We start from the raw sequence: 16,909 nt of genomic DNA, 5'->3' as shown, positions 1-16,909 counted from the left end.
TAAATAATTCTGTTACTTATTTCTTTCAGTCTCTATCAAATAAAATAATTATAAGATGTGATAATCAAAATAACTTTTGCAGACTTACATTTCTGTGCTATTTCAGAGGTTTCTTGAAGGTCTTTAAACTATGTTTTCACCCAGAGTCCCTCGTGTATATTTACATAATTTATGAGGAGTAAACCAATAGCCTGCTGCTCCTTACTTTTCACATCAGCAGTACACCGTCAGCTGTAAGGGTATAGCTAGATTTAGAACAAAGTGGAAGAGAAGACCTTAAGCGCACATATCCAAGCAGCTAATTACCTGTGGTGTCACGGTCTTTGTAAGTGATACTCATTTTCTGTGGGTTGGAGCAGGGACAGCAGAGGGAGTGATCTGGAAGTGGGTTCAGGGCAAACCAAAGAAGCACAGATAGTTGACCCAAATGCAGGACAGAGCAGAGGCTTAATTTTGGGGGTCGACCTGGTGGCAGAGGAGATGGAAAAGATTCTAACACCAGTGTAGGTGTTATCCCCACTGGAAGGCGCGCAGGAAGCCAACAGTGGAGGAGGAGCTTGTCAGGCGGTCAAGGAGTGAGATGATGATGACTATGGCAACATTGGACCCTCTGGCTCTGGCTCAGGTAACTTGGGCTTTGGCGGCAGAAGTCCAAGATCTGAGTCAGGAAGCACCAGCGATGGGAGATTCTCTGGAATCTTTGCCAGCGAAAGAGGAAAGAAAAATGCTGGACACACAGACTTGACAGGCTAGATTCTGATGGCGCCAATCCATCCACCTCAGAAGAAAGGGTTGACAGGCTGCAGGCAAAAAACAAAGTCTCAGAATTAGCCAACTTAGGAGCTCTGCACAATCTTTGGGTTAGCTGGCACACAAACAGAGCAACAGGGTTTTGTTTATAGCTCTCAGTTTCACTCGAGCTGGCTGAAGGACCAACAACTGCACAAGAGCAACAACTGCAAGAGTAGTCCACAACCAGCTGTTTGGCACTGTTCCTTGGTGACAGTAAACGGCTACAGTTTGTAGATGACTGTCTGACAATTGCACTGAGGCTCTGTGTAGGATCAACGCACAACCTTGCCGACCCTTTACTGTGCTGCTTGTCTCAAAACAGGACTTGCCTCTGAATTATATCACAGCATTACAACTATCCATTTTTTTCCATTCATATGGTCCAATGGCATTGAATATTTGGATATGGAATATTAAATATTTTCCAACGTTTTTTCATCTTTCAAAAAAATCCAAAGGTCTTTTGCTTAGTAGACGGACTCCAGACATTGACTGTGATCCAGACACGCGTGCCAGTCCTGGTCTAAATTCTCTGCTGGTTGCCTCAACCCCCCTTCTCATCTTCTGTCACTTTGCTCTAAGTGTTCTGGCTCAAACAGCAGATAGGTCAACCCAGTAAGATATGAAACTGTTTTTATATCTGCATGTGGGTCAGTGGAACATTGGCACGGTAGACAGCTCACGCCACCATGAAGCTAAAAATATGTGCACCTTTTTAGGACCATGTAAACCCCTGTATGCTTGTGTTTTTCTGCTTGCATTTGAATAAATGTCTCATTTTTACCATCTCTACTTATTTTCAACAAATACTGTACTTTGAACCTGATGCAGTTCCTAAAATATGCAGTCTGAGCCTCAACACACACCTCATCAACAAATAATGAGGTGGACGAAGGAGGTGTTGATGGGGATAGCTGCCTTTGTAGCTCAAAATCAAGGTTTTGACCTGTGAGAGCTAAAAAGTAGTAACATGAAACCATGTTGGTGGTTTATGTGTGACATTATTGCACTTGTTTCTTTGCAGTGTGAGCACGAGTGCACAGTTCATGCACAGATGCAGGTAGGACAAAACTTTACTTGTGAGATCTTTGAACTTTTACCCTCTGCAGTATTTTCTGCATTTATATTCTGATAGCTACCCAATCTCACGTCTACATTTTTACTGGCAGCTTTTGTTGGTGGTGTGCATCTCAGACAAGGAGGCCCATCTTCTCCATTCATAGACAAGTAGCTCCACCTTCTGTTACTTAATCCACACTGCACATACAGTATGACTGTAGCATCAGATTTAATACTCCTCTCATTTTAAATACCCAAGCATATATGTTCACTGCTTTCACTGCTTGTTTAGATAGTAAAATTAGGATTTTAGCAATGTCATAATTTAAAACTGAAGTTTCTACACCTGATATTTTGTCATCATAAAAGGCCAGGTAAAAGAAAAATACAATCAAGAGTATTGCACATTTACCCTTTAAAGGGTTCATAATTAAAATAAAACAAAAACATTTTAACTGTTTGAATATTGTTTCTTGTGAAACACTGACATGGGTCCTAGTTTTCTTCCCTATGATCTGAGTATATATTCCCCTTATCCACCTCTGGAGTGGCTGTAGCTGAGGTGGCAGAGCTGATCACGTATCACTCAGAAGCTCGGTGATTCAGTCTCTGCGTGCGCCAGTCTGCATGCCGAATGAGCGTGTGAATGTTAGGTAGAAAAAGCATAGAGGGGGGGGAAGTGTTTGTGTGAATGAAGCAAGTTGTGTAGAGAAGTAGAAATAAAAAACAGTTTTTATTATGATTACATTCTAGTTTTCACTGTTTAGTTTCCTAGTTTAGTATTTCCACTGTTTCCTAGTTTATTCATGTTTCTACTTCTCAGTTCCTTGTTTCATTTGGTTCCCTTTCATGTCCAGACTCGTCTCATCCCTGTGTCCTCCCTAGTGTCCCATGTATGCAGGCAGTCTCGTCTCCTCTTTCTGTCTGTATGTCGAGTTCTATACTTTCCATCATATTTTGCCAGTCCCTCATCTCGTGTTTCTTGTAGTTGTCTTTGGCCTCGGTCTTTCTGTGTCCAAGTTATATAGTTATTTCCTATCCTGCTTCTTTTGTCTCCTCTTTGTCAGGTTCATGTGTCTTTGTCTCTGTCTCACTGTTTATGCTTCCTCTTCTATTTTGATAGCCTGTGTCTCTTGTGCGTTCAGTTTTGCTTCCCCTTTTTCATTACTCCTGATTTGTCTCTGCTGTTACCGCAGCTGTCTCTACTTCCCTAATCACACTCTTGTATGTAGATAATTTCTCAGTCTCCCTTTGTGTCTTGTCAGAGTGTCGGGTCACCGTCCATCTGCAGGTCCCAGTTATTGTGTTTTCCAGCCTTAGTCCTATTTTAAGTTCCAGTCAGTTTCTGTTTCACTTATTATTGTATCCTAATCTTCAGCTGGAACAAAGGCTTATGTTTCTCTTTCTAAAATTAGGAGGCACAGTTCCTTATAGAGCATCAGCAAGGATCAGTGTCAGTGCAGAGTCATGTCATATGTGCAGTATATTTCTGCAAATATAGTCTCATTTTCCTCATCTGTACCAGTTATGATTAAATCAGTTTTTCCTGGCGGCTCAACACACAGAAGGAATCGGTTGTTTAACTAGCACAGCAACAACTGACACATCTGAGAGAGAAAAATTGGGCGGGGATATCTGTTCTGTCTGCATCAGTGTTCATTTTCTGCTGTCACCCTTTGGTATATCTGCCACTTAGAAAAAAGTAAACAGCGGGTGCAGTCTGTCAGCACTGTTTGGTACTTATCTCTGATTAGGATTAATGGATTTTTGATTGCGTGCCTCATTCTAGCCGATCAGTTTTTAGTGTTGTGTCTCTAGTGGCTTGTAGGGTGACAAATGTAGATGCAGCAAGGGCCAAAATAGAGTTCTGTGTTGGCCCACACACTCTGAGGAAAATAAATCACATGTGAGAGCAGTTGTATCAACAACACAGCTAGCCTGCTTCAATAAGGAAAGATGGATGATGCTTTTTAAGTGTGTGTGTGCATGTTGGAGGGGCTTCTTTTAAGAGGAGGACAGTGGGCTGCTTCTTGATTAAAGTGTCATGTGATTCACTGACATCAATTCCAGAGAAATAACAGAGCCCATTTGCCTCCCTCCTTTCCCCCTTCATGCTGTGTGACACACATATCAAGGCCAGACTGGGAGTGTGTGCCCCTGGGAAAGGCATGAACTCATTCCATGCTGACAATTTAGAGATTAGATTTAGATTTAATGAACCTGATGGAAAACACACAGGGCTAATTTTATTGATACATCCAAACACACAAGCTGGAAATGAAAAGTAAGATTTTTAATTAAACAGGCGGTCACACCCTGATTTAATATGGATGATCTGAAAGGGAATTAGCAGAAGGTTTTGCACATGGAACATCATATGTAGTGTTAGTCCTTGCTACTGCCATTTGATTGCTTGTAGATTTCCACAAACATGATTAAAAGCCAAATAAAAACGGTAAATGACATTAAGATTTTCCGAGGGGAAATCCTACCTTATTTAGTTTTATATTTCGTCATTTTGAACATGGAGAGATCAAAATATCATATTAAAACGTTTGGTTATCGTTCAAAAAAAAAATCTCTTTACAATACAAATGAGCAGCGACTACGTTAAAATTAATAATATTTTATGACTGGATGACTTTACATTAGTAATAACACAATCAAAATAAACTATTTTTGTAAGTGTAAGAACAGACCGTTTACCTTGCATCTGCACTCCAGTTTTATTGTTAACATTTGTTAACATAGGAACTTTTACTTACAGAGAAACATAAATGTTTGTGTTGACAGTTACGGTAAGAGTGAATTAAGAGGCCTCATCTTTTGCCTGAAGAAATCCAGAAATTTCATTTGAAAGACAGTCACTAGATTTAAAGGGAAGGGCTCACCAACCCCACCCCACCGTTCAGCCGAGCCAAGAAAATGGTTCAGTCCTGCCTTCTACACGAGGTCCCACTCTGACGCTGATAATATGGACTGGGGGGGAATTCATTTATTAAAAACTACTGGTTTAACTACACATATCCAGGAGATACATTTAATATTACATCAGAGTACTACGGGCTTCCATAGAGTACAGAAAGACACCAAAAAAATAATTTGGCTTGATTTGACTGTGTTAAAACATTTTTGATGGGCTTTTGGTGTCGAAAAGAAATCAGTAGTGAAACTCGTTGCCGTCGTAGTCGTTATTACCAAAGTTGTACTGTGTCCATAGCACATCTGTGGCCAGATTAATTGTGTAAAGTGGACTAGTGTCACAAGAGGGAAAAGGCAGATTTCCCCGGGATTGGCACACCAGATTATTTCGAGCATCAGAGTGAGACATCCTCTCTTTGATACACGATCTTCGGTTTCAGTCCGCGTTGCCTCGTTGTCTCGTTTTGAAAGCACCCGGACGATTGACAGCCTCCGCTGATGAAGTGGACACAGCTGAACGGGGACGCAGACGGGAGCCGGTAAACCTTGGAACATCCAAATCGCTGACTAAGGAAGGAAATCGCGTTTTGTTTCCGTGTTCGTTTCCGGTTGTTACCTGGCAGCAGCTGCGGCAGAGAGATGCTGTCATATAAAGAGACGTCATTGATTTCAAAGGCAGAAAAAGCCGCTGTTGTGACACACTTAACGGGATCGTTCAGGTGGAAACGGCAGGGTTGAAATTCAGCGCAGGAGTGAGATTTGAGTTGACGTCTGTGCTTCCCCACCAAGGAAGTGAAACCCATGACAGAGAAGATTCATTCACATCCGCTCCGAGGGGAAATGTCTTTGGCTGAATTAAAGGCGCTGATCACGTTGCTCAGACGTACCAGCCCGATCGAAAGGTTTGAGTAATCAGGGAAACGTGGCCACGATGCTGCTGCAGTGTGTTTGTCTCCATTAACGGGCCTACTTTTATTTGATCTGACAAAACAGATAAATAAAATGTCTGAATAGACTGCCACCTCTTTGTTTTCCTGCAGTATCATAAAACATTTCTGCCCAAGATTCACTTTGGTTCAGATTTGACTCTGGACTCTGAATTCATCTTCCTCCTTTATCCATTTAATGGATAACTTGGAAAAACACCAAATGATAGTAGTTCGGGAGAGAAGCATCATCTTTCATCCAGCCCTGCAATGAAATTCTTACATGCATCAAAAGGAAGTGACTTTTAAAGCTCTCTTGTATTATCCGTTCGCCACGTGTTGTGATGCTAGATGTGGTAAAGATGAAGGAGACTTGCAGGATCTGTGCCCGTGAGCTCTGTGGCAACCAGCGCAGATGGATTTTCCACCCAACAGCCAAGCTCAATCTGCAGGTGCTGCTTTCCCACGCGTTGGGCCGTGAGCTGACCCGGGATGGCCGTGGTGAGTTTGCGTGCTCAAAGTGCACCTTCATGTTAGACCGCATGTACCGCTTTGATACAGTGATTGCCCGAGTGGAGGCATTGTCTCTGGAGCGTCTCCACAAGCTACTCCTCGAGAAAGACCGGCTGAGGCAGTGTATTGGAGGCCTGTACTGGAAGAACAACTCAGAGGAGTGCAGCGTGGTCCCCCCTCCATCCAGTGTCAGAGTCGTGACTGAGACGGCGTCTGAAGATGCTCCTGTGGTGGATCTGTCATCACTCCAGGATGTAAGATACTCAGACATGATCCAGGACGATCTTACCTTCTCCGTGTATGAGTCATGGGCTGATAAGGAATACCCTGCCCTGGACCATCATCATCACCACCTCCACCAGTGCACAGGAGCAGACTCCCTCTCTGGTCACAAGCAGAGGCGATGTAGGGGTTGTGCTGCACTTCGAGTTGCTGATTCTGATTATGAGGCTGTATGTAAGGTTCCTAGAAGGCTCGGGCGCAGAAGCACATCCTGCGGCCCAACTACCCGCTGCTCAACAGCCACACAGGAAGTGGAGTTTGTGGCCAGAGGCCCTGGAGCTGATACAGCCATCACCTTTGAGTCACCTTCTGCTGGGATGGAACCTGAAAAGACCATTTGTGAGCAGAAGAGTTCCAGTCCTGCATCATCTGTGGAGTCTCTCAACACCACTGTGGACGTCAGTTGTCTTCCTTTAGATCATAAAGAGAAGGAAGAAACTGACCCAGAGAAAGATGGAAGTGAGGCAATGGTGAGAAGAGACATTCAGTGGGACAAGACCCCATGTGAGAGCTTCCTGTCTGGGTTTGAGATGATGCTGACCCTCTTGCGGGGTTGTGAACACCGGCCAGTGAAATCCCGAAGGGGCAGCAAGATCCCAGTTCTAGTCAAAACCAAACCGGAGCGAGGCCTGTCACTGCCCCTGCACCTATCACTGAGGTTGCCCTATGCAGAGACAGCAGACTGTGAGCTGCACACCCACCACAGTATACCAGAGATCGTGACCCCATGTCCCCAACAGGAGCTCCAGGCTGAGCTGGAAGAGATGGAGGAGCAGTGGATGGATGATTATGTTCTGTGTGGGCCATTTCAGTTTCAGCAGGTACATCAGAAGCCTTGGATACTGGATGGCCTTTAACTTAGCTCATTCAATTTGCAGGATTAATAGTTATAGCTTTTTAATGGGAAGCATGTTCCAAAGCCTAAAGATCTGGGTGCCTCTCAGACTTGAGAAAGGTGCAATAGTCTGTGGGGTTGCACTTTATAAAATACTTGTCAGGGTTGGGTTGCTTTAAAATCTTATTTACAGTCAAAGTGCTGACTTCTTGCAGCTGTAAACAGCCTTAAATTAGTTGCAAACTCTAAAACACACTATATATAAATAAAAAAATATAAATAAATATAATATAATAATATGGAGAACTTTGTAGGAAAATTATAGGTAGTAATTTTAAACCCAGGTGTAATCCTATTACAATCACTGAAGTTATTTTTTTTATCAAAAAAAGTGAGTACAAACTAGGGGACAAGTGTCAGATTTGCTCCACATTAGAATCAGATGTAGGGGCGTCAGAATAAAGCAAACTATTTCTGACCAGCATCCACACTGAGTGAGGTCAGACCCCTCTTAATCTTCTCTTGCTTGTCTCCTCCACTGCTGACAAAGCTGAACACACTCACCGCCTTGATTACCCTCAAAGGAAGCATAAATAACCCTCTTTTACGGTATCTTAGCGACCCTTCCATTGCTATGGAAACCGTTTCCAAGGTCTGCAGCCATCGCTCTGTAAAGGCTCTTCTGTCTACTGCAGCTTCATAACTTCTATTGTCATGTTAATGAACAGTTAAAATGTGGTTCAGTCTGAAAGGAGCGTACAGACACACAACAGCTATGTGATAGTCTATTATTGTCAAACATATACGGCTATTGTAATGCAATACACAAAACTGCACAGTGCACACATTAGTCCAGGAATGAAGAAACAAATATGTCATTCATACAACTAAACTCTGGATTATTTTGCTGAGATTTCTGTACCCTTGTGGTAAAGTACTCAACGTGTAATATCAGCAGAACTGTTAGAAGCTTTCTGGGTCTTGTTCTGGCTCATCACTCTCTGGCCTCCAAAGATGTAGAGCAGCTGTCTTACAGTGCGATTTATGACTAGGTTCATACAAAAATAATAATAATAATGGATTGCATTTATATAGCACTTTTCGAGACCCTCAAAGCGCTTTACAATTCCACTATTCATTCACTCTCACATTCACACACTGGTGGAGGCAGCTACGGTTGTAGCCACAGCTGCCCTGGGGCAGACTGACAGAAGCGAGGCTGCCATATCGCGCCATCGGCCCCTCTGGCCACCACCAGTAGGCGGTAGGTGAAGTGTCTTGCCCAAGGACACAACGACCAAGACAGACAGAGCTGGGGATCGAACCGGCAACCTTCCGGTTACAAGATGAGCTTCCCAACCCCCCCCCCAAAATACTGTTTTCTGAAGCAAATACGAGGCTCACCGAGTCAAATCAGGAAAATATCTTGTGATTTTTTTTTTTTGTTATTTGATACTTGCTTACTACAATACAGAATGTCCAAAGGCTCACAAATGGGGAATTCTGTTGTTAAATTCCTGACTACTGAGACCATGCTTTGGGGGGGGGATCTGCTTCACATTTATTGAAAGGGCCTTGGAAAAGTATATTTTAGTGTATGTAGGATTTGATTAATGGTTTTGACCAGAAATCAGTGTTCAAATGTTCCCGACTGTTGTTTTAAAACACATTTCAGAAATGAACTGGGGATGACACAATTTCTAAGCCCCTACAAGTATCTTATTCTGCATTATGTTGCATATCAGATTATTTAATTCAATCAGACAACATAGTGATGTAAATATTAGCCCCATTCTAGTGTAATTCGTTAATATATAGAAAATGAAGCGATCGTTCCTCTGGTACAAATCCAGTTGGTTTACGCTTTCTTTCTTTTCACCACACTGCTTGACACAGTGTTGCTCTGGGACACAGCTGAAATGACTGTAGAAAAGGCTGCGCACAGAGCTAATGTCTCCAAGGGCTGAGTGACATCACATCATTACAGTCTCATAAAAACAAAAACAAGGAAGTCAACAAAATGCTGCTATGGCAACACCCACTTCCAGAGGAAGCCATCCGACACCAAGCTGACATCACTTTCCACTTTCACTCCATCATCCACACAACAGCTGCAACAATAATAAAAGACTGTGTTTATCTGGAGGACTATAACTTTTAATCCTTGGTTAAGAACCAAACTTTAAATTTAGGTTTGTCACAGCTCATAATAACCCACAAGTATACATTCGTAACATGTGATGCAAAGAAAAGCAGACTAATCAGACTGCTACTATAACGTTGTAATCAACAAATGTTAAGACTTAACAACTGTATTCATGAATCATCAGTAATATGATAAAAATGTACTGTTTCATCTCCATACCTCATCATAATCTACTAACACATTCTCCTCACTGGCGAATCTGTCATGCTTCCTCCTGTCTCTTTTTCAGCGATTGATTGACAATCAGCAGGGTCAGCTCAGTTATTATGAGAGTGCTGCAGGTCAGTGTGTTGGCGAGCTGCAGAAGGCCCAGGATCAGGTGCGCTCACTACAGGCCAAGATCAGAGAGAGCGAGACGAGGAACCAGGTACAAAGACACCAGTCTCCAAAACTACCGCTTCATCTTCTTTTTGCCTTCATATACTTTGAACTTGAAACATGACACTGTCAAAATATCCACTTGTACAGCTCTTAGGAGAGCTGAAGCCTATCCTTGCTAATATTTGGCCAATGGCAAGGCACACCCTGGACAGATCACTGGTGTTTTGCAAGGCCAACACAGACAGTCATTCACACTTACATTCATACGTACAGCTAGTTTAGAATTGCTAATGAATCTAACATGCATGTCTTTGGACTGTGGGTGAAAACATACAAACACATGCCGTAATATATTCCAGATAATGTGGAATTTTGTTCTGGGTGTTTGTGTGTATGTAGAAGCTGCAGGAGCGTCTAGGTGAAATGGAGCTTGAGCTGCGATCGGCCCAAGAGGATGCCCAGCAACAGGAGAGAAATATCCAGAACCTCACTGATACTGTAAACTCCAAACAGGCAGAGGTACAGTAGTGATAAATAAGGCTTGATAGTAAATAAAGGAGGGAATTCAAAATCTGAGCATTGCAGAGAGAATGAAAGTAAGGTCAGAGGTGGAAGTGCTGAAAACCCCACAGTTTCACACATGAATTGTGCCTTTGATTGTGCAGGTTGCAGAGCTGTACAGGGTGATTGAGGAGCAAAATAAGACACTGTGCTCACTCAAAGAGCTTGCCAACCGCAACCAGCTGCAGCAGCTGCAGGTTGGTCCTCCACACAAAGCACAGTTCTGTTTTATTAATTACCAAGCTGCCTATCTAAAATAATTTTTCAGCATACAATAAAAACATGTTTCAGAGTTGAGTTGAGTTTCATTCCTGTTTGGTTCCTCACCTGCCCTTTATGTCTTTCTTTCTTCCCTGACTGGTTTTACTTGTAGGCGTCTGGTGCAGAGACTATTAGAGGTCAGGGTGAGGTCCTGGCTCTGCAGGCCTCTCTATTCCAAGCTCAACTGGAGCTGCAGGCTGGACAGAGAGCCCAGTGTCAGGCAGTCAGGACTCAGGAGGACCTGAACCGGGCCCTGGAGAGACTAGAGAAAGAGCTGCAGGGGTCGCTGGAACACAAGAGGGAGGCAGAGAGACACAACCAGGTGAGAAAATGACTTTTTTTTTTTAATGAGGGTGTTTTCGTCATTCTTCTTTTCTTTGTTTTAATTGCATCGTGGTTCTTTTCACTTTATCGTGTCGTGCATGCGCGACACTCAGGAGCTGCAGCTAGCTCTAGAAAAGGCTCGATCAGCTCTCCAGGAGAGAGAGGAGCAACTGAGAGAGGGTGAGCGAGAGAGACAGAGAGAAAAGGAGGAGAGAGAGAAGATCATCAGCGAGCTGAAGGCTTCCCTGAAGACCAAAGAACAGCTGGTGGAGGTTGGACACAATCAAATAGTCTGTAAACAGTAAACAAACCATCATGTTCGACGATAATAAATACAAACAGATCTCATTCTTGTCAATATTGTATAATAAACACAGAAGTGCACATGACTAATGCTTAAAATGCTCCGCATCTGAGCAAAGAACGACAAAACTAAAAGTAAGATGAGCTGCAGTTGCTCTCACAGCTTTCTGAAAACTTCAGCTCCATTCAAGCTCTATTTTGTCTTTGTGGATAAGTAGGATTGTAATTACTCTGCAGTTGACGGTCTGTTTGCTGTCCAGCAGGACTGCTGTGAGTTCCTGGAGGATCCAACGGAGAAAAGAGACTCTGTGCTTCAGAAACTTCGCCAGCGTATAAAGGAGCGAGACGGAGCTCTGGAGGTAAACACAGCAGTACGCTCGCCAACACATGACAAAAGCCAAAACAATTAGACCAACACAACGTGTCCTGTGAACTCCTTTATATCATGTTAATTGTTAGTAGTCTAAGATGGTTGAGTTTGTGGGTTTAGATTTTAACACATGCCATTTTAGTTAGATGGAGGTTAAAACAACTTTATTTCCACAAACCCTGCAGAAAATAGTGGATGAGAAGTTCCGCTGCATGGAGGAGAAAGACGAGGAGACTCGTCGCCTGCAGCTGCTGCTCAGAGAAAAGGAGAGAGATCTAGAGAGACAGCGCTGCGTCCTGGCCAGCAATGAGGAGACCATCACTGTAAGAGGACACACAAAATAAACTCATCTTTTTTTCTTGGCAGTATGTTGCCTCATCTTGCTTCCTTATTGGAATGTTTGTGTCTGTATCAGAGCCTGGAAGTACTGCTGCGGGGTAAGGCTCTGGAGCTGGAGCAGGTGTGTGATGCCTGGAGGAACGTCCAGAGGCAGCAGCAGGAGAGTGAGGAGAGGCAGAGCTGCATCCTGAGAGAGAGAGATGCCATCATCAACCAGCTGCAGAAGGCACTGCACACTGGCACACAGGAGGCTCAGGTAGAGAGAGATCGGCAGGAAGAGTAACATATGTTCCTGCAGAGAAATATTCCCAGGATCGTGTTAACCAATAAGTATATTCTTGTTTCTTATCTCATCTGCAGGATCTGCGCTGCTCCTTGCTGGCTCAGATCCAGTCTGCTCCAGGTGATGTTCTGGAAGAGCTTAAGGTCCGGCTCCACCTCAAAGACCGCCTCTTCCAGGAAGTACTGGCTGACCGGACCCATCAAGCTCAGGAGCACCAGAAGGAAGTTCAGGATCTCCTCAGAAGCATCAACAGCAGAGACCAGTATATTAAGGTAGAGCAGATAAAGCATGTGAAATCCGAGAGTGAAAAGAAAAGGTTGAATATACAGAAAACCTGACAACACTCTCCCTCCAGGACTCTGCAGTCCGCCTGAGTGAGGTCATAACTGAGCAAAAGTCAAGACTCCAGGAACTTCGCAAACAGCTGAGCTCAGGTTTTGGATCACAGCCTGACTTTGGAGCAGACTTGGCTTTGGAGCTTCAGGCAGTGCAGGAGGAGCTTTTTCTGGCTCTAAGGAGGGAGAAGGAGAGTCAAGAACTTACCAGGAGTCAGACTGCAAGGCTAGACTCCCTCAACAGGACTCTGCATGTGAAGGAGGAGATCATCAGGGTTAGTGTGTGAGAATACAGAAGGTATCTGTGGAGTATAGTAGAACCTCTTGTCTAATAAGCTGATAGTGTGTGTATGTTGCCTATGCTTGTATGTATATACATGTCATGAGTTCTATGCGTGTGAGTTCATGTTTGTTTGTGCTGCAGGATTTTCAGAGGCAGATGGTGGATCCTTCAGGGCTCCCTCTGGTGGAAAGACTGACCCAGGAGGTCCAGGAGCTGCGGGAGAGACTGGGTCAGGAGGATAGCCCTCCAATGGGACGCCCTGTCCTAGGCCGTGACCGGCCTAACAGCAGGCAGCCTGACTTTGGAGGTGGGCACCAGAGAAGCATGGGACAGTATCTGTAACAGCAGCACTTCTAGCACTGGGGAGCGGTGACTGTAGAATGGCTTACTGCACTGTGGTGATGGGATATGTACCATAAATCTATCAGCTGAAACTCTTTGGTGTGAAAATACTAACATGGAAAGTAGATGAAAGCGGACGGATGGATATTGATCTGAACTTGTAGCGTCCCAAAAAAGAACATCTTGTTTAATAACTTTATAAATGTTGTAGTGCAGTTATTGTGAGTTTGCACAATTAGTGCTGCTTCTTTTGCGTGTAAATGATAGCAAGGCATTTAATTTTTAATTTTTTGAATAACACATCATCATTATGATTATAACTGCAAATATTGTGGTAGTGTGCGCTTCAGAATGTAACCTTTATATGATGGTGTTTGTGTGCCTTTGCATGTTTTTTGCAGCAAGTTTGAGATTTCTGTATACTTAACTCAAGTCACATGCTGTCTGAAGATCATGGAAATCTGAGCACATTCCACATTGTGTTTAGTACAGTGACTGTGTATATTTAGTTTGCATGTTTGCTTCTGTGCATTCCAACAACTACTGGTCCAGTTGCTCTGTTGCTGTTGTTGTTAAATGAACGAATGTCACACTAGAACACAGTAAGTATGAAGTATCAAACTGAATAATATATGTGCGTCTGCACAGACACCACGAGAAGCCACATTTGTTGCATTGTAGGCATTTCTGCACCTTTTTCCTTGAATTTTTCCCCGTCCAGAGCCAAACACCCTTCAAAGTGGTTTGTAATAAATAATAAACATACTGTACCTGATTAATGCCTTTGTGATTTCAGAGGTTTCAGATTATTCTACTTTAGTACTTGCGAAAGCTGAAATTCTCCTTTTTTTCCTTCTTTAATGTGCAATGTTCAGTATTAACTCACGTAAAACACACAGTGGCACAAGCACATGGTCCACCTTTCAGAGGAAAATCTCTTCTTCATTCCCCCTCACTGAGTGAAAATGTGTCATACTGAAACATCTGATTAATATGCATAAATGTCATAATTTGAAATTTAGCATATAGAGATTAAGTTGATGCCAAGGTCACATTTATTTATCTTTAATTTTTTTAAATTCATTATTTATCAAGAAATAATAGACATAAACATCAATCACATAAGAGGAACCTGCCCCTGTATCTGATCTGGATACTAGTAAATTTGCATACCGATACCTTAATATATAATTGTTTACTTATATCTGCAAATACAGACATTGTGGTAATGCTAGTAATCATTACTGGTGAGGTAAATACAGTTTTCTTCCATTATTTTAATTCAATATTAAAATGAATAATTACTTTTTACCAGTCTTCATAACAGTAACTCATCTTAAACATAGACTGTGAGGCAGTCCTGCCTTAGCTCTTTGTCAGCTACCACTTTATTTCCAAGGCTCAGAACACTCAACATCCTGTCATCTTCAGGGATTTTTAAGCCTTCTCCATCCGTCTTTTAAGTCTTTCTCGCTGGTTTTAAATTCTGGATTAAACTCTATATGACTATCCCTGGGATCCCATTCTAGGGCTTAAGTGTAATCCCCTTTAAACTACAGCAGAGTGCAATAAACAAGAAAATCAAACTCATACAGCCTAACACTCAGACTGTTAGACAAGGCTGTGCTACAAATTACCAGCATGATTCTGAGGGTGAATAATATTAGAAGAATTGAGCAAGTGATGGTCTCACACTCAGTTGTAAAACTTCTGAAATGCTCAAAACTGAAGTAAAAGAAAAAGCAGATTGATCTTCTTCTGATTTGGTTGTCTTCGGTCTGCTTCCTGCAGAGCTGAGCGCTGAGGATGATGTTGAGGCTGATGATTTGAACACTGAATACACTGAAAGCATCGACGAAGAAGAGACCGACACCAAGGTATGAGAGCAACCTTCAGCTGTTATTGTTCATCTTGCTTATACAGATAAATCCTGCAGAATAAATATTATGCACAATGTACTGTTTCTAATCATTTGATCAGAATTATTGATTCATTTACTTCTGCGTGTGTACAGAGTTCTGAAGGTCCAGAGAAGAATCTGTCCCACGGCATGCTGCTTGAAAGTCAGGGGCTAATCAAAGTCAAGCAGCTGGTGGAGCAGAAGAGGCTGGTTGAGAGAGAGCTGGGAGAGCTGAAGGCTCAGCTGGAGAAAGCGGGATTCTCTTCAGTATCACAGATGAGGTCATTTTTTTGAGATTTTAAACTCCAAATTAGTCTGTTTTGTCTCTAGTAGTGTAACGGTTAATGCATATGATTCCAGCTGAAGACACAAATCGCCGTTGGAGTTAATCAGGAAGGGCATCTGGTGTAAACTCTGTCAAATCAAAGCCTGTGGAGCTACACATAGCGACACCTTTTGGCAAAGCTGAAATTAGCTTACTATTTTCTGACAACACTAATCTATTCTTGGCCACTAGAGGACAGTAGAGTCTACCTATATAGCTATTTATCTATTTATTTATTGTAACCTCCCTCTGTTACAGGAAAGCTCTGTTCAGCTTGCAGGTAGAGAATGAAGAAGTAAAGCGTCATCTGAATGGAGGGTTGGAGTGTGCCAGTGAACAGAGTGATGAGCAAAATGCACTGGATGGTGAAGACAAGGATGAAAATGAGTTGGATGTGACCATAGAAGAAGAAGAGGAGGAGGAAAACTCTGAACTGTGGGATGCCTGGGAAGGAGAGCTTTGCCTGTCCCAGGCCAAGAGCCAGAGCAATGATGAACAAAGGAAAAGGAGAGCCAGCAGACATCAGACGTTGCCACTGGACTCTAAATCGTCACAGGTGGGAGGATCCTAAATATACTATTATTGCACCATTCTGTAAGGTGTGGTGTAAATTAAAAACAAGAAAGTATCAATTTAAAAGCCACACTTGGTGTTTAAAATTGTTTTTGACAGTCACGATCTTTCCTCCCTGTCTGTAACCAGTACAATGACCTGGGTGGCGAGCTGTTCGCAGATTCACAACAGGCCACTGCGTCCTCTGCAGTTTGTGAGAAGGCAGTTCATCTGCAGCAGAAAAGCAAAGAGCTGCAGGAGAGGCTAATGGTTTCTGAGGCCACAGTGCAGGCTCAGGCCGAGCAGCTCAAAGACTACAGGGACTTGCTCAGTGAGTGGACACAAACTTCGCACTTTTCCTTTTAACAAATGTGGCGGTGATACTGAATTTGTGATGTCAATAATAAGATAAGACCTCAAAATGGTCCAAAAAATGCTATGAAGTTGACGAGGATAGTAGATCCAGCAGTGTCAAACATAATGAAATAAAGCTTCTTCTTCTTCTGTATCCCTGCAGCAGAGACAGCAGTGCAGCAGGACAGTAAACAGATCCAGGTAGACCTCCAGGATCTGGGCTATGAGACCTGCGGCCGCAGTGAAAATGAAGCTGAGAGAGAAGAAACCAGCAGCCCCGGTGTGTATTATTATCACCATATAAAGGACGCTGTGGTTCTGTGAGACCCTTAGTTTTGAATTTTATATCAGTAATGTCATTCAATTCTGATTAATGTTTTATTAAGAGTTGTTTCTAGTCATACAATGTCCGTAAATATCCTGAAATTGATCTCGTCAGTGTTATTTGTCGGGGTATCATAGAAACAGCAGAGGGCAGCCAAGTGCAGCCTTTGTGCCAAACAGTAGCCTTCTCTTCACGG

The 16,909-nt window shown here is 42.9% G+C and overlaps 1 protein-coding gene across 11 annotated transcripts in view; it reads left to right on the top strand.

The window, feature by feature from the left end:
• Positions 1–16,909, top strand: part of pde4dip (phosphodiesterase 4D interacting protein) — a 95,089-nt gene that overhangs the window by 54,465 nt on the left and 23,715 nt on the right. For 2 of the 11 annotated variants that reach the window (XM_085253004.1, XM_085253001.1), the window contains exons 9-25: positions 1,817–1,852; positions 9,765–9,902; positions 10,256–10,375; positions 10,522–10,614; positions 10,791–11,000; positions 11,116–11,274; positions 11,566–11,664; positions 11,861–11,998; positions 12,091–12,270; positions 12,375–12,569; positions 12,653–12,907; positions 13,057–13,222; positions 15,049–15,134; positions 15,272–15,438; positions 15,741–16,038; positions 16,185–16,365; positions 16,552–16,668. In XM_085253004.1, the coding sequence (XP_085109130.1) occupies positions 1,817–1,852; positions 9,765–9,902; positions 10,256–10,375; positions 10,522–10,614; positions 10,791–11,000; positions 11,116–11,274; positions 11,566–11,664; positions 11,861–11,998; positions 12,091–12,270; positions 12,375–12,569; positions 12,653–12,907; positions 13,057–13,222; positions 15,049–15,134; positions 15,272–15,438; positions 15,741–16,038; positions 16,185–16,365; positions 16,552–16,668 (2,638 nt within the window). Of the gene's footprint in view, positions 1–1,816; positions 1,853–5,144; positions 7,316–9,764; positions 9,903–10,255; positions 10,376–10,521; positions 10,615–10,790; positions 11,001–11,115; positions 11,275–11,565; positions 11,665–11,860; positions 11,999–12,090; positions 12,271–12,374; positions 12,570–12,652; positions 12,908–13,056; positions 13,223–15,048; positions 15,135–15,271; positions 15,439–15,740; positions 16,039–16,184; positions 16,366–16,551; positions 16,669–16,909 lie in introns of those variants that run through there. The other 9 variants (XM_085253006.1, XM_085252997.1, XM_085253000.1 and 6 more) reach the window with 6 other exon arrangements.

Source organism: Mchenga conophoros, linkage group LG17, assembly GCF_057382185.1.
Source record: "Mchenga conophoros isolate Kocher_MC1m ecotype Shallow Benthic linkage group LG17, M_conophoros_male_GT1.1, whole genome shotgun sequence".
Taxonomy (NCBI): Eukaryota; Metazoa; Chordata; class Actinopteri; order Cichliformes; family Cichlidae; genus Mchenga; species Mchenga conophoros.
The sequence above is the reverse complement of the archived record's forward strand: the minus strand, read 5'-3'. Positions and strand labels throughout refer to the sequence as shown.